The following is a 23,917-nucleotide window of genomic DNA, read 5'->3' as shown; positions in this document are numbered from 1 at the left end:
AGTCACAAAAGTTAATTTAAATTTCACTTCGCCTAATTCTGTTGTCACAACTTGAAAATCTGAATAAGCACTGAAGTACACAAAACATGGATAGAAGCCTGGAAAAAGTCAATACAGTGTGTAACAATGCAAAATAAACCAATTAACTACTCTCCTGCACAAAATACGCACAATCCGATGAAAAAAAAGAGTGCCTTCTTTTGGGGCCTGACCTGGTTTCTAAAAAGTAGAAGTGGGCGGGCGGGGAGGTGCAGGAAATATGGCAAAAGAGGAGCAGGGGGATGGGGCGGGAGAGGGAGAGAGAGACCGGGAACACAGTAAGACACTCCTTGCTTTCATTCTCCGCTCCCATGGACACGGCCCAGAAGGAGCACTGTGGGCCTTTCTAGGGGAGGGCTGGAAGCTGGCAGGCTTCCTTAACTCACAGAGCTATTTAGAGCTCTGGGATTGGTGCCCACACCCTGGGAGCTAGCATTCCTAATTAAGGGAGGTGGCCTGAAAGAGAGCTTTCAAGTGGATTCAGCATTCTACCCCGGGGCCCTCTCCAAAAGTCCCTTTCCTTCCCTCCCCGCCAACGCCAAACGCCTAAGTTTACTGAAGACTCAGCCTGACAGCAAAAGAAACAAGCAGCATTCTCACGGTGAGAACCCTGGGTTTGTAGGTAAGCGATACCCTGTTTTTTAATAAAAGTTTAGTCTACACCTTAGACTATAAAGCAAGCTGTCTTAAACTTTCCTTCCTGTGTCTTGACTTTAACCTCCCTTTTAATGGTAAGCTTTTTTCCAGTATTATTATTATCAAAGCCTTATTGATAACAATCCATTCATATCCCGGGCACAGATTGTGCTCTTAGCTCTGAAATAAGTATTGTGAAAGACTCAAAGAAGAGGAAAGATGAGTCCCTGCCCATTAGTGCTGTAGAGCTCAGAGGAGGAAGTTAGCGTGGGCGTTCATAATCAGGGTACCAGAGGGGTGGAGAGGGTCACAGTTCTGAGAAGATGGGGGAGGGCAGGAAGAGGAGATTATGCCCAATCCAGTGTTTCACTGGTGCTGCCCAGTCTACTTGTTCTGGAGGCCTGTGCTGTTTTGTGACCAGTAGATCCCACTCTTCGCACTTTGAAATATGGATTGTTCAGATTTGGCATGCATTATGAGACTCCAGAATCACAAGTCTGTAAGTCCCTTGAGAGTTGGGACTGTGTTTCATTCACCAGTACCCTCAGCTCTTAGCATAGCACCTGGCATGTAGTAGGATTTCAGGCTTCATAGGTCCATGCATATGTGAATGCATGAACTGCAGAGGTCCTAGAATGGCTCTGCCTTAAGACCGCAAATCCTCTACAGACCTCTGAGCAGGCTTTTTGGGAGCCTTACGGAATAACAGAAGGGACTTCTCTCATTGGGCAAATATGCCTTATATATGTAAAGTGTTCCTATTTTGTTCCTCCCAAAAATTGTTCATATACTTTTCACTCGATCTTTACACTCTGAATGCAGGCTGTGTAGGGAGTCTGTCATCTAGCACTATTTTATTGGCAAGGAGTCTGAGGTTCAGGGGAAAACTTCCCTCAATCCTTCTATTTCAATATGGAAACTCATTTTACTGTAAGGCAAAATTTCCCAATAGTGTGGCTTCATCTGACCAGGCAGCTGTGGATTCAGAAATACACAGGATTGAAACTCTGGTCTCTGATTAAAAGCCAGGGGTCAGGTTCCAGTCTTGCTTTATCAGGTTAGTTGTGGTGCCTGGGAGAATCTTGTTTTATTGTCTCTAGACCATGAAGAGGATGGAGAGGCACATGGTCAGGGGACCACTGTATAAGCACTTCGATTTGGAGAGGAAGAGCGCCAAGCAGGCTGAGGCCAGACTCAGCCAAAGACTGCAGAGACTAGAGGATATCTGTCTGTACCACATGAAGCTGCTGACCAGGGAGCAGAGACAGCTCCAGAAAGAACTGCAGAGGTTGCAGCAAGGTAAGGCTTCCGGCCCTGGGAAGAGGCAGAGCAGGGCAGCAAGCTATCACCGGGCTGAGAATAACGCCCTCAGCTCAGGATGAGAGCCCTTTCAGAGACCTAGATACCAAGCGAGCAAGAACTTCTGATCTCAACCTGGATTTTAGGCTGCCCACCCTTCCATGTCCCTGCCTCCCTCAATGACACAGCTCCCTGGAGCAGCCCACATGCAAACCTTCTGGAGCTAACACTTCTCAGCTTCCAGTCACTTCGGTCTTTCAAATTAGCTCTCTCTTGCTTAAATCTTTAGTTTTCTACCCTCTTCTTTCACTTTTCATTCTGCTTTCCTTTCACTATACCTGGGTTGATTTGGTTTCGTTCCTTTTTATGCCTAGTCAACAACCATTCATTGAGTGATGATTAACGTGCAAGTCACCTTATAAAAAGGAAGTTAAGAAAAAGTTCCTTGGGATTATTGACCAGAGAGCAGTATATAATGATAGCTGGCCTCTATGGGGCTCAGAAAGGAGCCTTTGGCAAATTTCAACACTCACCCATCTGACATTCAGGCCCTACCCTCCTTGTACTCCAATGTGTCTTCACACTAGAGCCTGAAGATTTTGCTTAGGTTAGAAAATTTCAAACAGGCAATTGTAGCAGAGCAATACTGTGTTTTCTTTGTCTTCTTAAGCCAGAGGACAAATATTTCTGTCATTTCCCCAAAGAGGCCTCTTTGCCTGTTAGTCATGTGCTCATATTCTTTATAATAATGCTCTCTCATAAAACCTCCTGTCTCCTAAGAATATCCCTTTCCAAATGTATGCATCCCTTAGAAGATTATCCAATCAACACAGACGACACAGTTAAGTAGTTATAACAAGAATAACATTACTAGCTTCAAAAACTAGTTCCTAGTTAATAGTTACCCATCATCATAGAGGGAAGGGCTACACAATGCTGTCCAGAATCCCAGACCTTCCAAAGCTGTCTACGCTAGTCAGTAAAAACAGTGAAAACATGGTGACTAAGAACACAGACTCTGGACCCAAAATGTCAGGGTTGAAATCCTGGCTCTGTCACTTACTAGCTGTGAGGTCATGGGCAGTTTACTGGACCTGTCTGTGCCTCAGTTTCCTCAAATGTAAAATGGAAATGATATTACCTATCTCAAGAAATTATTTGAAGATTCGTCAAGCACTTGGAACAGTACCGAAACACAAAGTAAATGCTATGTAAGAGTTTACTCTTCTCAATCAATCAAAGACTGTTACAGAATTGAAATTCTTCTACGGTTTTGTTGAATATTGCCATAGTGTATAATTTTTAGAAAGTACTTCTCCTTTGTTCATCATTAAAATAACTAGATTTTAATATTACTTCAAAATTCAGCCTAGAATAGATATATCTCAGCTCTTCAAAACTACAGTCTCTTCTTACTTAAGGCAGGTGCCAGAACTCAAGAGCTCTGAAAATGATATGGCATCTTAAAGAGGACAGCCAGGTGTCATGCTTTAATGTAAAATCTTTCAGACCTACACAGCTAATATATGGACACAAGAGCCAAGAGTAATGTCCGAACCTCTGGCCTGGGAATTATTTCTAACCTGCAGCTTTGGGTTTGAAAGATGACTCTGAGCAAGTAATTGAACGTCTCTGCTTTCAATGTCCCTGTCTGTAATCCTGGAAAAGGATCCTAGAAGCCATTTGGTTAATACCCACTTCAGTTCTCAAAAAGAACTCTGAAGACCAGATACCTATTCTCAGGAGGATGTGCACAAGGCCAGGCCCTAGGTAGGTGGCTGTCCTTGCTCAGCAGAGTCTGCTTCAGTGACAGGTGGTGTGGAAAGAGTCTGGACCAGGAATCAGAAAACTTTGATTCAGGGGCCTCTGTCTCCATGTGCTTTGGAAAATCATATCCTCTGTGAGTCTCAGGCTTCTTCACAGTAAAATGAGGGGAAAGGGAAGGAAACAGTATGTATTGTCTCAGTGTTTATCAGGCACTGTACTAGGCAATATTTCTACATGATTCACTTAACAAACTTGTTATTGAGATTCAGCTATATACCAGTTGGTGGATTGTTTAAAATGCATATCCCCAGTCCTCATCTGTAGAGATTTGGATCTGTAGGTTAGGAATTAGGCTCAATATCCACATTTTTCAGAGAGGCAGATTATTCTTGGACAGCTGTTTTGTGGACCAGACTTTACAAAACACTAGAACAGCTACTCAGATAGATGCAGGAATGTAAATACAAAAAGACATGGTCCATGCCCGTAAGATGCTCACATTTAAATGGGAAGGTAGCTGTGCTTGCAAAAATTATGATAGAAAATGTGAATTGCTAAATTAGAGCTACTTACAAAGTAGAGCAGGAGCATAGGGAGGTTCCTATGTCTATAAAAGGGCCTCAGGCAAGATTTCCCAAAAGAGGCAGTGTGTAGGTAGGATCTTAGAGGAGGAGGAGAATGGAGACAGGAGGGGGGCAGTTTGTCATGAGGACATGTGGAATGAGGCCACTCCTGGCAGAAGGGACAGTATGCACAAAGGTGCATGCCTGAGCCCGGCTTGCTGCAAATAAGTCAGTACTGCAGGGGCAGGTAAGGGGTGAGGAGAAGGCGTAGGTGCCGTGTTTAGAGTCAAAGCGGTGTAGGCAGTGTCTCCGATCATGAATAGCTTCACAGGTCTTGCAGAAGAGTTTGGATTTCACCCTATGGGGTTTGGGAGTGGGGAGATTACATGTTCCAGTTCTAGAAGGATCACTCTGGCTGCAGTGTTTACAGTAGACTTGATAGGAGAGTTCCAAAGGCCAAGCTAGGGTTTGAAGGCCTAAACTAGGGCATCGGCCAGAGGGAGAAAATGAGTATCTTGAGATATTTAGAGAGTGGAATTGCATCTTGACTGGATCATCATCTTGAGATAATTAGAAAGTGGAATTGTCAGAGCTTTATGATTAATTATATGTCAAAGGTAAAGAAAATCAGAGTCACAGGTATATTGTCTGGCACAAAGTAGGCACTCAAACACACTTGTTAAGTTCCATAACTGGATGGATGCAGGTACCCTGCCTTCACAGAGGGAACACTGGAGAAAGATCGCGTTTCAGAGAAAAGATAGCTCATTTCTGAATATGTTGGCTCTACAGGTCTAAAATGAGGAAGAGTGACCTAGTTGGGAGAAGTAGCTCAAAATTTCTTAGTTTATAGGGAATAGATGAAGTTCTTAGATGGAAAAAACACACACCCACAAACACACACTTACACGCACAGACACACAAGGAGACAACAGAGATGGGGCCCACGAAGGACTCTCTCTTATCTCGACTACCTCACAAAGAAGTGATAGGATGAAAGGATATTAGGAGTTTAATGTGAATTCTAGGCCCCTTATCTGGTCATATTCCCTCTGCCTGCTGCCTACTAACTCCAGTGTAGATTTAGGGAACTCACTCCCATTAGTGCAAGACTTTCAACCCCAAGTCATCATCTCATGAGATGTCTCAAAAACTAACTGGGTCCTCTTTAGCAGCTATGACTGCAAGATGCTAAAACATTAGCTCAGCAAGTGAAAAATCCACTTAATCATAGTTGCAACTCATGGCTCAGGTGGGCAGGAGGTCACATAATGGAGGTGAATGAAACAATGGGGACACCATCTCCAAGTATTGCCCACACCCAGTTATTTTGTTTTGAAAACACCATGCTTGCCAAATAAAACATTCAAACAAAACCTCTGGGCCTAGCCAGTTTGAACCTCTGATCTCGGTGTTTCTAAAGCCTCATTAACATATTCTAGACAAACACTGGAGAAGTGCTTTAAGTTTTTCTGTTTTTACCTATCATGCTAGATCAATGCAATGTGTAATGTGATCTGAGGGTATTCATATACTGGTTCTCCGCCCAAAGAACCAGTTTCCAGCATTCTTTTCCTTCTTCTCTTACTATATTAGTTTTTTAGAGCTGCCATGACAAAGTACCCAGACTAGGTAGCTTAATCGAGGAAAGTTTATTGTCTCACAGCTCTAGAGGCTGGAAGTCCAAGATCAAGGTGTTGGCAGGGTTGGTTTCTTAGGAGGATTGTGAGAAAAGGATCTATTCCAGACCTCTCTCCAGGGCTTGCAGACAGCTATCTTCTCCCTGTGTCTCTTCACATCGTCTTCCCTCTATCTGTGACTCTGTGCCCAAATTTCTCTTTTCTACAAGGACACCAGTCATATTGGATTAAGGCGCATCCTAATGACCTCATCTTAACTTGATTATGTCTGGAAAGGCCCTATCTCCAAATGAGGTCACATTCTGAGGTACCAGCGGTTAGGACTTTAACATATGACAGTTGGGGAAGGCACAGTTCAACCCATAATACTTATTTATTAACTCAAAGCAGATATCATCAAGAAAAAGTTCTCCTCTTATTTTGGAAATGGGATTCAGCAAAGACCAGAAGATGTTCTCGTGTTCTCACCACACGGGGAGCAGAAGCACAGAGTTCCACAGGCTAATAAAGTTAGGTAAGGAAATGCTTACTAAACTGATGGATATGGCATGGAATCCCTCTTCCCAACTGACCTCTTTAAATGTCCTCTCCCTGAGGTAATGCTGCCTTCCCCTTCTTAAGACAGAGACATTTCCTTCACACTGTCCTCACGAATTCTCACCCACTTTATTACCCCAGCTGATGCCACCCTGAAGGGGGCCACCGTCTAACAGCTTGAAAATAAAAAACATGAGCCCCTTCATTGTTTTTCAGAGATCTTTCTTCTTTGTATCTCCTTTCCCAGAGCTCTGGCAGCAAGTGTGACCCCCAAAATATACAAGACCAAGTCCCAGATGCCTCCTTTCCATTGCACTGGCCTCAAGGACCCCAGGAGAAGCAAAGAGCAGTTGCCATCTCAAAACGACAAAACTCCCCACTTCATAGAAGAGAAGTCACAAGCCCAAGAGAACGATTCTATAAACCCACTGAAGGGCAAAGACGCCAATACGGGCATCTCTCTTTTATGTCAAGATCAAGAAGTCTCTACCCACACCCCAGACCAAGGCCTCAGTTCCAGCCCAGCTGGTGACAGTGGAATGGCACATGTTGATGAGACCAGATCAAAAGATGCCGATGGAAACCTGGACCACGACACTGGGAAACAAATTCCCCTGAACCCCATGGAATGTGCAGGAAACTTCAAAGTCAAGTCCACAACGTCAACCTACTTAGAGTTGTTTGCAAAGGTCAGAAACGCCCACTACCTCCGGCACAGGGTCCCTCCTGAGTCTGAGAGATTGCTTAGCCTTGGGGAGATATTCGGGCACAAGGAATCCTTGTAGTTCAGAGCAGGAAAGGGGTGTGAGAACAGGGCGACCATCTCAGTTACTTCCTCTCTAGACATCTAATAAACCTCACAATAACATGTATCATAATCGCTAAAGAAATGCGTTCCTCAAGTGACTGTAGTCAGCAACACAAAATATATATATGTCAATTTTATTTTAAACCCTCAGGTTTTTTTTCTTTTACTGGAATATAATCTTTCACTGAATGAGCAATGCTAGTACATAAAAAATGAGGGAGAGACGAATCTTCTGAAAACACTTTAATCGATGCACATGTGTTGCTAATGTCATCAAAAATATAAATCTACATTGATGACTTTTCCTGAAGGGAAAAATATTAAGGGCAGGGTGGGGGGGTAGGGGTGGTGGCGACTCCTTTGTTATAGGAGGTTCTTATGGTGCCACCTGCTGGCAGAATGGCATAGCTCTTCTGTTTGTTTTAGTTTCACATATAACAGCGAGCATGGGAACTCCATTGAACGTATGTACTATCATATGGTCTATAAATAAAACCTGCTCTCCTGCCACAGCTCTGGGCTCTTTCTTGAAGCCCTTTTTTTGCTTCTTTCCTTTCCAGGTAGCTCCATTTTCGTTTTCTCGTTCCCACTTTCAACCTGATACTATTAAATCTTTGGATCCGAATAAAAGATTAATGAACACTACAAGAAATGTGCTCCCTCTAACATTTTCTTCCAAGAAGCAAAGCATCTGGGGAAGGCAGGCCAGGGGCGACAAAATGGATTGATGAATACTTAATCTATGTACGCTAGCCATGACGGGGCCAGCAGGAATAGGGACACGCAGCTGGGAGAAGCTCCTCTGCAAACTGCGCAAGCCCTTTATTCTATGTTCTATCTCCTTGTCTGCTATTTAAACCCTGTCTGTCTCCAGTACAATCACCCTCTTGAAAGATGAGTTCTCAAAATGATTTATCCCACTTCTAAATGGGTCTTTTCTCTGTGCTCACCATCACTGGAGACAGGGCCACCACCAAGGCAGCAGGGAGCATGGCCTCAGTCTAGGGCTCTGCTCCACTTAATTAAACACCCCCGGTTCTAAATACACTTCAGTCTGGCGAACCTGAGAAATAAACATTCTGCATGTTCCTCCTTGCTGTCATGCTTGTATCTTCCTATATTGGATGGACCAGATCCGTCTGTATTTCTAACGCCAATATTTTATACATTCTATTTCAAAGGACATTTCATGCATTGCCACAAAGTTGTGCATTTACAAATCTTCTAACCACATAGATTATATAGGCTTATCATTTAGTCAGATATATTTTCCTTCTTCAATACCATGGATACAAGGCTTTTCTTGGTACAACTCAACACAATCAGAGGAAAGGTTGCTGCGTGGGGCCTTGCTTGGTCCTAACTCATTAAATTCCAAAGAACAGTCTAAGTCTCTCATCTTCATGAGGCGTATTGAGCTCAAGGATGGCTTGTACCCAATTAGCTTAAAGTCATTCATTCATACCAGTGGTCTCAACTGGGGATAAATCTGCTCCCCAAAAGACGTTTGGCAATATCCAGAGACATTTTTGGTTGTCACAACCCAGGTGAGAGGGTTAAAAGACCCCGACCTATATACCATTCTATTAAATCTTGGGAAAATCCCTCTGAGACAGGAAATCAGTGAGATAATTGCCCCCAATTTACAGAAAAGAAAATTGAGGCTCATGATAAGCAAAATGGCTCTCTCCATACCCGACTGTGAGTGAGGAACAAAGGCCCCCATGCTGCTTTCCTGTACCATCCTTCTCTCTCCAAGAGGGTGGGGGGATGACACAATGTCCAATGACTTATGCCCTCATTTTCAGTTATGAAATACTTTTCAACTCCACAAATAAAAATCTTTAACAATAAAAATAGAAAGAAATGGCAAAAAGGAAAAACCCATACTTCGATTCTGAGGGACCATGACAATTCTTACTAGATTCATTCATTGATTTAGAGATGTCTTGAGGAGAGACAGTGTCTTGTCCATCTACTCCATCATGAGGAAAAGGGGGGCTTTCACCATTACCTGAACCCATCCAGTGGGGAGGGAATCCACTTTTCCCCTTGAGGCAGAGGCATCTGGAAACTCTCAGAGTTTAGCTTCTCACCCAAGGTCTGGATGTTTTGGAGGCTGCCGAGGGGGGCCCTAATGGTTCCCACAATCCTCAGGGTGGGTGGTGAAATTGGGTAAGCTGCTACCAGTAACACTAGAGGGACCAGCCCCTCTGAGAGTGAAACAGCCCTGAAGACAGGACAGAGGGAGTGCTTTGCCCCCACACCAAGAGCATGGGGCAATGGAAGCCTAGGTCCAGTCCAAGCAGAGGTCAATAGCCCCACGTCACCAACGACAGCAGCTGCAGACAAAAGGGAAGCCAGAGGAGTGTGAACTGTTGCATGAGCCAACTCCATCCTTCACGCCATCCCCACCCCTGGGCAGGAATTTGGACATTGAAGGTAGAAGGAGGGAGAGAGGGGAGGCCAGGCCTGGCTCTTCCACCTGAGGCAAGCTCTGCTGGGACAGAGAAGGAGGACTTTCAATCTGACAAGGATGATAATTAATAATACCCAAGTGCGGCTGAAAGATCATCTACCAGAAATGAAACTTTTAAAACAGAAGTGACTGCAAGTTACTGCATCAGACTGGGATAAGCAAAGTTAGTCGCAGTTATTGGGAGACAAAAGAAACCCATCCCATGTGTTCACCTCACCAAGTTGAGATTTCTCAATCTAATGTATATGGAGAGGTGCCGTGCTAGGACACATTTACTGTAAGGAGCACAGGTATTTATTATTTGGTCCTCATCTCACATGTGGCTTGGGATGTGGCCCACTTAAGATTTACAGGAAAAAAGGTTTTACCTAATTAGATGTAATATGAATGATTTTCCCATCTTCCCACCACAGTTGTGAATGTGCTGCTAATCTGTATACTAATGGTGGGCATCAATCAATCAGAAAATGTCAATGAAATTTAATGTACAGTCATGCGTCTTTTAACGACCAGGATATGTTCCAAGAAATGCGTTAGGCAATTTCGTCCTTGTGCAAACATCATAGAGTGTACTCACACAAACCTAGATAGTATAGCCTACTACACACCTAGGCTATGTGGTACTAATCTTTTGGGGCCACCATCGTATATGCAGTCCATCATTGATCAAAACATCGTTACGCAGCACATGCCTGTAATTAGTTCGGTTATTTTAAATGGCTCAATTTTAATTCCATTCAAGTTGTACCATGAAACTGGACAATGAAGAAAACTTCCTGGTAAAAGGAAAACACATACGGATATATCCCAAGACTCCAAACACACTCCACATGTGTTGTTTGGAATCAAACCCAATACTAGCATGGACTCTCTCAACTCAAAATTATTATTAATAAAATACTATTTCAAAAGTGTGTGATAATGAGAAAATATGTGCAAGTGGTATATAAAGATATTCAATTATGCAATTTACTACTGGAAAATTTTGAACACTCTTGTTGAGGACTATTGAGGCGAAAGAAATGAGACAAAAGGTATAGACCATGTACTCAAAAGTAAAGGACAAAAGCTAAGACTGTTAAACCAAGTGACTGATGTCTCTTTAAGGGGTGGAGAGAGCAACAGAAAGCGGGCATGTCTGTGCCAGCAGAGCCATCATGGAGTCGTCAGCCCATTTCCCTCTTAGCTTAAGCTTCAGCAAGTAGGACAGTATGAGCAGAATAATTAGTAATTCCAATAATTATTTTAATTTTATTAAACAAAAGATCAGGTAGAATTTTGTAGAATATGTATGAGAATTTGTGTCTGAATAATATTTTTCTTAAAGAATTTTTCCCTTGTTTTCCCTAGGGGGGACACAAACACTCACACACAACAGTCTTCTCGAAAAATGGCTATAGAAGGAAGGTGCCCCCTGGTCTCAGATGGTGGCGCACCACCAGTGCTCGCACCAGCAATGCAGCGCCTCTCAGCACGCCAGTGGGAGGTGATCATGTTTCGGGGAGCTTCATCCGCGATTTTAGATATTAGATTTGAATAGTTGCCCTAATACGTTCAAGTTCTAGCAAATTTGGTAAATTTTTCAGCGGAGTCTTCATCCAGGTCCATCTAGATATGAGAATAAATAAATAAATAAATAAATAAATAAATAAATAAATGTAACTTGGGTCCTAAAGTTAAAGGGAAATGAGATTAGTAAAATTTGGATTAAAAAGGAAGGCATTTAACACACACAGGAAGAGAATTAAAAGTTACGGCTAGAAAGAGACCAGTAAGATAGGGCTCCTCTAGGAATGACTGGGAACGTTAGGGCATGTTATCTCATAGTCTTAACTCTGTCCCTTACCAAGCCGATGGGGACTTCTCATATACACAAAAGCTGACACCTAAGTTTGCTGCTCCCTAATCCCCTTGTCCTTATAGCAGAAGCACTGACTACTGGTGTCATGACCAAAATATAAACAAGTCCCTGTATTAAAAACACAACAGGGCCCTCAATTCTAAAATCAAGACTCTTTCTGAATTATCTGAGCGGCAATAAGATGAGTAGCTTTTTCTCCTTTTGTAACAACTGATTCCCAAAGGACAGTCCTTCATTATAGAAAACAAGCAATAATCATTCACCCATACATATCTCTCCAACTCTCAGAGCCAACTCTCCAGAGATTGCAAATAATTCACATTCAGGAGAATATACTCCCTGAAATCTGGTTCAGAGTGATCAGAATCCCCAGGTTGAAGAGTTCTACAGCTAACTCCTACATTACCATTTGATCCTAAATATACTAAAAAATAAACAAACCTGTTTTTAGTAACATAGAAATAACCGTCTTCATCTTTTCTATACTAGTCATCTTGGAATTTTTCCATAGGATATTAGAGTTGACAAAGACTGTAGGGATCCAGTTTCACTTCAGTCCAGAGGTGTGAAATGACTTCTTCAAAACAAACAGGAAGTGAAAATACTCGTTTTTGTGAATTTCCCACCAACGATTTTGGTTTAGAGTTGAAAGTTTGTTCACTCTGTGTAAACCAATGACTCTCCTAGTGGCAAAGATGGCAGGTCCAAGCAACTGATCTTGAGAGTTGGGATATTATTTAATAGACTAATATAATTTCCCAAAGGGTATTCCAAAAGATGTTGCTAAGTGCTATAGGAAAAAAGGACTCTGGGTTAAAATAAATTTGGGATAACCTGAGTTAAACAATGAAAACAAATTTCTCTACCATGGAACCTCTCTAAGTCTTTAATATGCTTAGGTTATGATGAATGTCTAGGGGGGAATTATGTCATGTTGAATTCCCTTAAATGATACGACCACGAAACTGTGTCCATAAATCATCTTCAGAGCCCATAAATCAATTCACTAAGCAGACTTCTGAAACACTGACTTAGAATTAAAACTAGAGTAAGATAAGCTTTTTATCTCATATAGGTCAAATATTCGGCAAAGGTCTTACAAATTCCAAACGGCAATAGCAGGAATGACATTCTTCTTAGAGGACATTCTCCTTATAGGTATTCCCACATGCACACGCATACACACACAAAGTGGCAACAGCCTTACTCAAAAAAATTCTTAGGGTAAAATGACAGAAATGGTAAGAGGGTGGGGAAATATTTGTGGCTGTTCAGCCGCTTTATATAGGTTACATGCACTCTCAGGAGGTAATCTTTGCTTCATTTGACAGATGAGAAATGTCAGGTTTAGAGATGCGAACTTCAGAAGTCCAGCTGGATCCTACAGAGGTGCCAAGTAGGGTGTTGGGATCAAGCCTGTTTCTCTAGATCCAAAGCACCTGTTCTCCCCACTACATTATACCACCTTGCTTACTTCCATCCAAAAGTTCAATAACGACAAAAATGGCAAATGTCAAGCACTGTGCTAGGGGCTCCAGCAAGGCCCTGATCTCAAGGATTTTGCTGTCTAGTGGGATAAACAGACTCGAAGACAAATTCAATTAAGATTGATTTTGCAGTCACAATTGTTCTCTATTCCCTAACATCTATTCCACCCCCAAATGATCAAGCAAAACCAATCACAGTAATTCTATTCTGCCTGCCAGTAACTCATTCAGGAAAGGGCATGTGACTCAGTCCTTGACAATTAGACTTGAGAAGTGAACCAAGGGCTTCTTGGAAAGGTATCCTCATTCCCAAGAAATCAATGGAGAGAAAATAATTGGCTTCATCCGTTACACACTGTCACATCTGTCTGTGATTCTCTGAACTGCTACAGTCATCTTGCTCCAGGCTAAGGAGGAAGCACAGGAAGTGATGAGCAGAAGATAGAGCTGGAGAAGTAGGTAGAAGTCAGATTTTCATAAAAGTCTTTATATTCAGGGTGACTATATAATTTACCATCCAAATTGGAACACTTCTGAGAGTGAAAAGGAATGTTACTAATAAATAAGCTGGTACAACAGGCATAAAATGAACAGATCTACTGACATGCCATGCTAAGGAGTTTGGGCTTTGTCTGGGTCTGGCTACTTCAGGGCTTTTAAGGAAAGAAAGTTTGTAGCCGCATTCACATTTTAGATATATCTTCTGGCCACAATAGAGAGAAGGGGTGTATGGGGACAGGACCAGAATCGGGATAAAACCAGAGGCATGGTCAATATGAGAGAGGTTGAGGGACTAACTGAGGGAGGATAATGGAGATAAAGAGGAGGAGAAGATTTGAAAAATGTCTCAGAGGCAAATGAGGACCTGGTCACTGAGTAGGTCTGAAGGGAGAAGGTGCGATGGCATTCTGAGATGGGCTCAGGTTCCTGGCTTGGACATCTGCAAGAAACATGATGCCATTTCCCAGGACTGGGAACACATGAGGAGCATCGTCCTCAGCTCACCCTGGGAAAGCTGAGGCAACCAAAAATCTGAAGACTGCTGGAGGCTAAGCTAACTTGGAGCTGCTGAATAAGCTCGTGCATAAGATGCCGTCTTGATGGGAATCATAGAAAGTAAATTAGGAGTGGGGAAAATTGTGTTAGTTCTCCTCTTGATCTTCCAGGCAAAGATTAAGAATGAGAGAAAATTTTGAGGCAAGAGAATTAGTTAGTGACTAGGAGTCCAATAGAGATCGTCAACAAGAAAAGATTGAGAGCAATATATCATAATGTGTCTGAGGCACAGGGCACACAAAGGAGACAAAACTTTGCCCTCATTGTCAGGAGGTACTCCCTGCCTGGAGTTCTGAGACCACATCCATGCTGTGGCTTTAATCAAATCGTTCTCTTTCTCCCAAGAATCAATCTCTCTCTTCCTCATTTTCTCTCCTTGTTATTTTATCAGTTTTAATGTAATTAGGGGGCCTGAGTTTTCCAATACACAGTTAAGATAATATTTGCAATGTGGTGGTTGCCAGCTACGGGATAAAACATCCAATGTCCTAGTGTTTGAGAATTCATTCATTCATTCATTCATTCATTCATTAATCCAACATATATCTCTAGTGAGTACCATTATGTGATAGGTGCTGTCCTTTTATTACAGAGAACAAAAAACAAGGCATGATGAGCGCGTGGACGGCCAACTGCCAGGCTGTTTGTTTCTGCCTGTGAATCCAATCCAGCAAAGACATCGCATAGACTGGTGTTTGTCAGAAAAACACACCACTCTCTCTCTCCTCCCAACTTCCCCTCGATGACCTCATCATATACTCTTAAAAGCGCCAAAAAATGAGGATGCTTAACTGAAGTAAGCCTTGAACGTGACCAAGATAAAATACACTGTTTTTGTAGGTTAACAATGAGTTTTCTTATCATCGAACTTTTTTTTTGCTGTTCTGAGTCTAAGAAGACTTTCTCTCTGTGCTGCATCCTTAGTGTCTTCAAAACAACAGTGTTTATGACAAACTGTTATAGCTCGTAATGGTCAAAGGGAGAGTGGCCTTAGGATGACTTAAAAAGTAGTTAATCTCTTCACGGAAAACTACTTTCAGTTCATCCGAGTTCTTTATTTGGCAATTCGTTCAACGCGTGTTTATTGTCTACTCTAGTATCTAAAGTTCCTATCATAGATGTTGGGAACACAGAAAACATGCATATATAACCCTCCCTCTTGGACCATTTACTCCAGCAGGGAAGTCAAACAATAAGAACGTAATTACTCAATTAATTTTCAATCACAATTATGATGAGTGTTAGAAAGAAGTACAGGTGCTAGGAAAGCCTAAACCAAGGGGGCTGACCTAGTCTGTAGAGAGAAGGCAGGCTTCTGCAAGGGCCCGCTGGTTAAGCTGAGACCTGATGGGTAAGGAGAAGGCAGCGAGGTGAAAGGGGGTGAGGCAGAGAGTTCCTGGAAGGAAGATGAAGCTGAGCACAGGCCCTTAAGCAAGAAGAAGCGTGAGGGCTTGGGGGTCCTGAGAAAAGAGCGGTGTGGCTGGAGCTTAGAGAGAGAAAGAGAGTGGCCAGGAAGGAGCTGGAAAGTTCTGCAGAGAAGGCAGGGGCCTCGCTGCTCAAAGTTTTCGTTGAACAACGTTAAAGTAGCATACTTTGGAGGATTTGTAGAGTAGTTTCCAAGGCCTGTTGTAATGCTATGACATTTGATGAGTGGATTTGGTGACTCAGGCTGTTGGCAAAACAGCTATAGCTGGAAAGGAAATGGGGCTATGCAGGACTCTCACCTCCCCACGCCAAGGGAGGCTCCAGCCCTGTTCACCTAGTACCTAACGTTGAACAACCTGACAAATCCCATTTTCTCTCATTTGTCATTTCTCCAGTGATTGCTTATACCTAGAAAGCAAGCCAGAGGAAGGAAGTGGGACAAACTGATGAGCAGTGTCATCAATTATTTAAAGGAAATTATTTAAAGGAAAAAAATCCCATTACAGCTGCCTCCTTCCCTCAAGCTCTATGGAGTATAACTGGCACACCCAGTGTCAACACAAGCTATGGATCCCTAACCTCCTGGGACCTTGAAAATGGAATGTTAACACATGGATCTAAACAGAACCCTCAACCATAATTAATTCAATACTTTTCATAGACATCGATTGGAATAGAATTATTATTAGTGTTGTTTTCCAAAAGGAGTTGGAGAGCAGATACATCCAAACCCAGGTTAGACAGAAAGCAGCTCATCCTGTCCAAATCACTGAGCAGGACCACGAACCACATCTCTAATACAAGCTCAAACACTGATGTGAGGGTAGACATACATATGCACAAGCAGGTACATTTAAATCCATGTAAATAGACACATAAATATTCATTACCATATTCCCTCTGATGCAGGATGTCATATTTTATGAGATGCAACACTTTAGGTACTAGCAAAAAAATGCTGCCAATTAAACTATGACATGCTACTGACTGTAAAATGCATCATAATTTCAAAGAAGTTAAAATATGAAAACATAAATTTTAGAAGTGATGAAACAAGGTGTATCTGAGTGTGTATATTGTGTGATACACACATATGTATACATTTTTTTCACGTCTTCACCTATGAACAAACCAATATCATGTTAGAATTAAAAGGAAGCCTTGGGTGATAGTCTCCTATTGCCCAAATCATAAGAAATCAGAGAAAGATCACATCAACTACAAATTTAGATTATGCTGGAATCCCTTTATCCCCACTTAAGTCCCATTTAATGCACGAAGCCTTTCCCAGCTGATGTCCCTTCCTGTTTTGCTAGAATACTGGCCATCTGCACCAACAGTTCCAAACCCAAGGACAGAGCGTCTTGTTTGACTCATTGTTTCTCTATTTAAATTGTGTTTCCTTTTCAAGAATTAAGGTCCCTGTAGTGTGTGTGTGGGGGAGGGGTTCCTAGAGATGGTGTTTTCTATCTAGCCCCGGCAGCTGCAGCATGAGCATCTTGACTTGTCTCCCGTGCAGAAAGTGAGTGCCCTCAATAGCTTGCTTATTAGTGTTCCTGGAGATTTTCAAAAAGAAAGAAAGCCTTATAGGAAACTTGGTTTAAGATTTCTCACTCTGATCACAAATTCCCCTTTTATTAAATCCTTTACTTAGTTTTAACCCAATAATATTTATGAAATACCTAGTAGGGACCCCTGGGCTAGGTGCTGGAGATACAAAGAGAAGAGCTAACGCTTACCTTGTGCCAGATGAGGGCCTGGAGCTGCTCACAGAGAGGCAGTGGGCTGCAGACACATCAACATGCAAGTACAACAGACTGTGACCTTCTCACGTGACACAAGGAAGATTTGGCAAATAGGCTTCTTTCTCATGGGCCATGAGAGTAGCTGCTTTTGGCTGACTGTGTTGAGAAGGATTCTGAGGCCCTAGCACTTACCAACACATCTGCTCCTTTGTCAACTGTCTTCATGAAGGAATTCACAAAAAGGCAGAGCTGAGCAAAGGAAGGAAGATAAGTCACTCATTAACAACTTGCAATATTTTTGTACTTTTTTTGTATGCCAGGATCATAAAGACATAATTTTTATTTAATTATTTTATGGTTGAATAATGTATGTTAACTGTAGATTTTTAGAAAGTACAAAAAATGTTACGGGGGGGGGCTGGCCCCGTGGCCGAGTGGTTAAGTTCACGCGCTCCGCTGCAGGCGGCCCAGTGTTTCGTTGGTTCGAATCCTGGGCGCGGACATGGCACTGCTCATCAGACCACGCTGAGGCGGCATCCCACATGCCACAACTAGAAGAACCCACAACGAAGAATACACAGCTATGTACCGGAGGGCTTTGGGGAGAAAAAGGAAGAAATAAAATCTTTAAAAAAAAAAAAAATGTTACAGGGGGCTAACAAAATATACATAGTCCTACAGAGACAACATTCTCATTTCTTTCCAATCTTTTTTCTAAGCGTCATTAGATGCTTAGAAACGAGGAACATCGTAACAACAATAAAGACATGGAGAAGCCTTCATCTTCTGGTTTCTGTTAAGGGATAGACAACAGTTCTCAAAGTGTATTCATAGAGCACTCTTACCACAAGATGCTCTCAAAGAAGAGCTCTGTGTTTAAGTACATTTGGGATACGCTGCATCCTCTATCCCCATCCTAGGGTGGGTGAGGGGCAGTGGTAACAAGGTATCAGCATACAAAGATCTTGAGAAGTTCCACAGTAAAGAAACATATTCGCATAGAAACTTTTATTTTTTCTTACTTTCTGTCTTCCTTCTACCCTCCTGACTTCCTTCCTTCCTGACTTCCTTCCTTCCTTCCTTCTTCTTTCCCTCTCCTGTCCTCTCCTCCCATTCTTTCCTGTTAACAACTAGCATCTTGCAGCAGAGCTACATTCCTACAGAATACACTTGGGAAATACTTTCCCAGTTGATGTTCCCAGGTTCCTGCATTTACATGCTTCTCAGGGCCAAGCAGCCCTGAGGGAAGCAGGCCTACCTTGTGTAAGATGTAAGCGCCTAGATGCTTTCATTGCACCTGGTGGTGCTCACTGAGGTATACTGCCTCGAAAATACCATGTGGGCTGAACAAGATTGTCGAATAAAAGCTTCCAGGCTGTACCCTCTGGAATTGATACGATAAAGTCAAAGTGAAAAACTAATAAATTTCAAAAAACTTTCCATTTACATAGACATCTGCTATTTTCATTTCCCAAACCTGAAATTCATCTTCTACAATGCAAAGTGAATGTATTTTTATAATTAAGACATATTTCTTACTCACCAACAGTGTGACGGGCATGAGCAGCATCCAGAAGAAAGGAGGCAGAATTCCAGATATCAGGCTCGTCATCACTGCCCCTGGACACACCACATTGGAAAACAGGCCCTGAGGACACAGAGAGAGGTGGATCTTGAGTCATCAGACATGTACTAAATTGTCATCATCTGCAAGATACCATCCTAAGCAAATATTCTCCTTATTTTCCTCGAAACTGGAGAGCTCTTTAGATTAATAACCATGCACCATGTGCCCACTCTGTGAAAGGAGCCTGGAATATAAAAGAAAGCCTCTACTCCCCAGAAACTCATAGTATAAAAACATTCACAGCTATCTTGTACCTTTACCTAAGAATAGTTGGAGGTGGGGCAGTGTTCCCTGAGATGTAATAGCCATCATCTGTAGCTTGAGATGGGCACTTTCGGCACCAGAGAAGCCTCCAAATGATACACATAGTCTGGGTCCCATCACTCTAGTAAATTCTGCCCCAATAATGAAAATCTCAGTCTATGCGGACTTATGTTGGCTTTTCGCTATTTTATTCCATATAAAGTCCTAGCTTGATCTTTAGTGATTTGTTATCCACAGCAGAATTGCTCCACTATTTTATCTAGTTTAATTTTGGGTGATTTATCTTAATTATTGATAATTTATTTTTAAACATATTCATCATTTGTAATCTTAATTTTAATTGATTTAAATCTTATTTTTAATTGATTTTTAATAATAATTAGTATAATAATATGTTGTATAATTTAATAATTATATGGTAGATAATTATTATAATAATTATGCTATATAGTGATAATTATCACATATAATCATATAATAATTATTTTTAATAAATTTTTTTAATCTTAATTTTATTCATTTAAGTAAAGAATTGAAAATACCAATGTCAGTGAGATAGTCCATGTTTGGCCTATGCCCAAAATAAAAGAAGCTTACTGTCTTCCTTCCCCCAGTCAGCAGTACAAAAGTCTGTTAGTCCTAAAGCAGATTTCCTATCCAGTTCCTTTGTGGTTAAATAAGATGCTAACAGCATCCTCTGGAGAAGGTCAGGTGAATAATCTTAGGCTCAACATCAGGACCTTTGGCAACTCATTATTTACGTATTCTTTATTTATGTTAATAAACTCTAATACAGCAGTAGCTATCTATGCCAGATACTGTTCTAAGCATTTTATAAACATTGACCCAGAACTTCCCCCTAAAAGAGTAATGAGTTCTATCTCAAAGAGAGCTTAGAAGAGCTGAGAGAGCTGTGCTTCTATCTTATTTTTAGAACTAACACTAAGTCCCTAGCTGGGGAAATCTCTGAACTAAAACTCAGAGCCTCCAACACATAAATCAATATTAGATGAAAAATAACTTGGCAGGAAGTCATAGCTTCATGGGCTCCTCATTATAATGCCACCGTAAGTTTAATTCAGAAAAAAGAAGGCAGGTAATTCTGAGACTTTCTATAAGACGTATGTGAGCTATTGAAATCTGTTATTTTGCTTCTATGAAATCCAACAAATACCAATAGCATAATCCTTTGAAAGGAATTTTCTTTTTTTTCTTCTCCTCCCCAAAGCCCCCCAGTACTTAGTTGTATATTCTAGTTGTAGGTCCTTCTGGTTCAGCTATATGGGACACCACCTCATCATGGCTTGATGAGCGGTGCTAGGTCCGCCTCCAGGATCTGAACTGTAGACACCCTGGGCCACCAAAGGAGAGTGTGCAAACTTAACCAATCGGCCAGAGGGCCGGCCCCAGGAATTTTCTGATAGAGTTCTTTCCCAGGTCTTCTCTGATGAAGAAAGTCACAGATTCTTCCGAAAGGAATGTTCTTTCATTAACTTATTCCGCCTTTATGGAAAACAGTCTCAAACCTCTCTTGGCAATCATGGCTTAAGTAAAACCCAAGATCCCCTCAAGAACAGAGAATGGATAATATTTTCTGACCTCACCCAGCACTAGCTCAGTTTTTACAGGCTAAGCACAGGTGACTGGAATCAAAGAAACTGACCAGAGGAAGAGAGGGATACTGCAATCACCCGTCCCCACACACACACCATCCTTCAAGCTACAGAGAGTCTACCGTATGTGCTTTTAGGAGAACTATCCCTCAAAGACTGAGGAACCTCAGCGCTAGATGATTACATAAGATGGAGATAGATCTGAAAGGAAGATCAGCATAAAAAAATTAAAGCATTAATAAGCAAATTTTAAGGTTACAGTAATGAACATGGGGATGTCACTACAGCATGTACCTTGAAGGAACATGCTTAGGAAAGTACAAGGAGGATGGAACACACTAAAGAGGAGGCATGGAAGCCAACAGACTGGTCCAGGACTGGTGAGATGCTGGAAAGATCCAACTCGGAGATATGAAGGTGGAGTGATTAGTTCGAACAGGTGGCGGCTTCTGGCAGATCCACTCCTCATTGCTTTTATATCTCTTACTAGAAGGGACCCCATAAGATAAAATCTAGAGAAGCATGTTAAGAAAACAAATATTTGCGCCTGAAAGCAAACAGAAGAAAAAGATGAAATAAGATACTGAGATCCTAACAAATAGTGTTAGTTCTACATGTGGTAGAGAAGGAAAGGGACAAAATTGGGAAACAGGCTAAAATTTTAAAAGCTCAGCAGAGCTGCCCAGGAGCAGTAAACCCTCAGAGGAAGTATAAACCTACTAGCATAAATTATTCAAAGCTTCCAACATGCAAACAATGAGAAAGGGTAAAGTCTAGGGAATGCACGGCAGACAAGAGTTGGCCTTCGCTGGGTCCCCTGAAGCCAGACTCTGGAAGTACTAACAGCAATTCAGAGGAAAATTCTCTAGCTGAGATAAATCTATGACAAGGGGAGACTCTCCCTAGGATTATGTTTTCACAGGTCTAAAGAAATTCCAGAGCAGGAGGCCATAGCGGCATCCAGCTAAAAATGTCTTAACCTTGTTGGGATGGAGAAATCCACAGAAAGAGCAAGAGTTCAGGATGTAGAGAAGGCCAGGCTATGAGCTGTGGGCCTGGGACACACCTGCCACAAATGTGTCACCAGACGGGGCCTGGTGTAGCAATGTAGCTGGGGACACAGCACTTAAGGGGAAAAGGAAAGGAAAAAGTTTTACATAGGCACAGAAGAAAAGAAGGGAATTTAAAGCAAAGGCCTGGTGATTGGCCATTATTATAAGTGTTTTAAATTTGCAAGAAGAAATGCTTCAAATGCTACTCTCTGACAAAAAATATGCTTAGATGCATTTTTCTTCCAAATATGGTCCAAGTGCCTCAGTGAGCCTCGTGATGGGAGATTCCTTCCATAGGTTGAAGTCTGGGTAGCTGGAGTATGAGGGTAGAACTCCTATTCACACTATAGATCCTTAACCAGAGGACCAGGAAAGAACAGGATTGGATTAACTCAACCACAGAGTTCTAAGGGAACATTGCTTATTCCAGTAAGAGGCAACCCAGGTTATGGATGCTGGAGAGAGCCCTACTCACCCTAAACATCTGAGTGAGATGGCTAACATGGACAGACAAAGAAAATGGAGAAAGGAGATTTGAGGACTTGGACAGATTGTGACTATAACTTATAAGAGAAAGGAGGTTTAATCTTTGGACTTCAGTGTTTCCCTGGAAATTTAAAAATGGGATGATATGCATACAGTTCAAATTTAGAGATTTTGTATAATACTCATACTGTGTATTTCAGTTGTCATTTAAGCTCATTGCTTAATCTCCAGAGAGCTATATTGAACAATGGAACAGATAATTAGAGAACTAGAAAAGAGAATGGAGAGTGAGCTTTTATTTTGGGTATAGTGTGACTTTAGAGTTAATTTTATAATGAACTGCTCTGAGCCCTTTCAGAGCTTTCTGGGAGCAAAAGTTTACCTGATGAACCTAAAGGAAACACAAGAAAGCAGTAGTTGGCATTAGAACAATGGTTCTTTTTTTTTTTTTAAAGACTTTCTTTTTTTCCTTTTTCTCCCCAAAGCCCCCCAGTACATAGTTGTATATTCTTTGTTGTGGATCCTTCTAGTTGTGGCATGTGGGACGCTGCCTCAGTGTGGTTTGATGAGCAGTGCCATGTCCACGCCCAGGATTCGAACCAACGAAACACTGGGCCGCCGGCAGTGGAGCGCGCGAACTTAACCACTCGGCCACAGGGACAGCCAACAGAACAATGGTTCTTAAAGTGTGATCTGGGAAACTCACTCAGGGGGGGTCTATGAAGTCAAAACTATTTTTATAATATTACATTATTGCTTTTGCCACTCTTTTCTCTCACATGTACACAGCCGAAGTTTCCAAAGGCTCCATGACATGTGGCTCCATGACATTGCTCAGAAGCTTCCGCGCCTCCTGACACCTCTTGCTGACCCCCCATGGAAAAAGGGGTGACTTACAGTTGAGATTAAGCAAAAGGAATGAGCATGTGTGGCTCGGCTCTTTCAGAGCTGGCTTCCCACAAGCAGCGTCTAATCCTCTTCTCTTTCCCGCCTCCATTCAGTAGAGCAGACTCTGCCACCAGAGGGAAGGTTGAAGTCATCCATCCATGCAGGGTAACATTAATTCACAGAAAAGGGACTAAGAAAAATCTAATTTTAGCCGCAGGTCCAGTTTTGCCAGAAATAAAGCTAATCTGGTAATCCCTGTATATATGTTGCTCAAATAGTGCATGACCTGAAAGGGACAGTGTAGTAGGGATTCATTTATACCTCAGACCCCAAAATGTGACCTGAGGTGAGCACTGTCCTCTCTGTACCCTAGTCACCTCCTCTGGAATATGGAGATATCATAGCTGCCTCACAAGCCTATGAGATAATACACGTAAAGAGCCCAGTACAGTGCCATAGCAGATAGCTATTGCTTTGTTATCATTCATTAGATAAATGAGATATCCCAGAGAGCTTCAGAATGCATGAGAAGGAGCTCCACAGAAGTAGAGAACCATGAACTCATATTCACAGCTCTAAAATCTTCCTTCATGCCAACTAGCAACACTTGGCATCCTATCTTGTCCTCACAGCAATCGAACTCCA

The 23,917-nt window shown here is 42.0% G+C and overlaps 1 protein-coding gene across 3 annotated transcripts; it reads left to right on the top strand.

Annotated features, from left to right (window-relative positions):
* The first annotated feature begins 308 nt into the window (after nt 1–308).
* Nucleotides 309–10,724, top strand: CCDC190 (coiled-coil domain containing 190). Of its 3 annotated transcripts, none has more exons than XM_046683828.1 (4): nt 309–640; nt 1,776–1,974; nt 6,332–6,458; nt 6,729–10,724. In XM_046683828.1, exons 2-4 carry the CDS (start codon nt 1,779–1,781, stop codon nt 7,264–7,266), a joined length of 861 nt encoding a protein of 286 aa, XP_046539784.1. In that variant the 5' UTR covers nt 309–640; nt 1,776–1,778; the 3' UTR covers nt 7,267–10,724. The 3 variants fall into 3 exon arrangements, with proteins under 3 accessions (XP_046539784.1, XP_046539783.1, XP_046539785.1); XM_046683827.1 differs by having other exon boundaries at nt 309–661; nt 6,729–10,723; XM_046683829.1 differs by having other exon boundaries at nt 309–661; nt 6,335–6,458; nt 6,729–10,720.
* Nucleotides 10,725–23,917: the final 13,193 nt, after the last annotated feature.

Source organism: Equus quagga, chromosome 13 (genome assembly GCF_021613505.1).
Source record: "Equus quagga isolate Etosha38 chromosome 13, UCLA_HA_Equagga_1.0, whole genome shotgun sequence".
In the NCBI taxonomy this organism is placed as follows: domain Eukaryota; kingdom Metazoa; phylum Chordata; class Mammalia; order Perissodactyla; family Equidae; genus Equus; species Equus quagga.
This window is presented reverse-complemented; position numbering and strand designations above follow the sequence as displayed.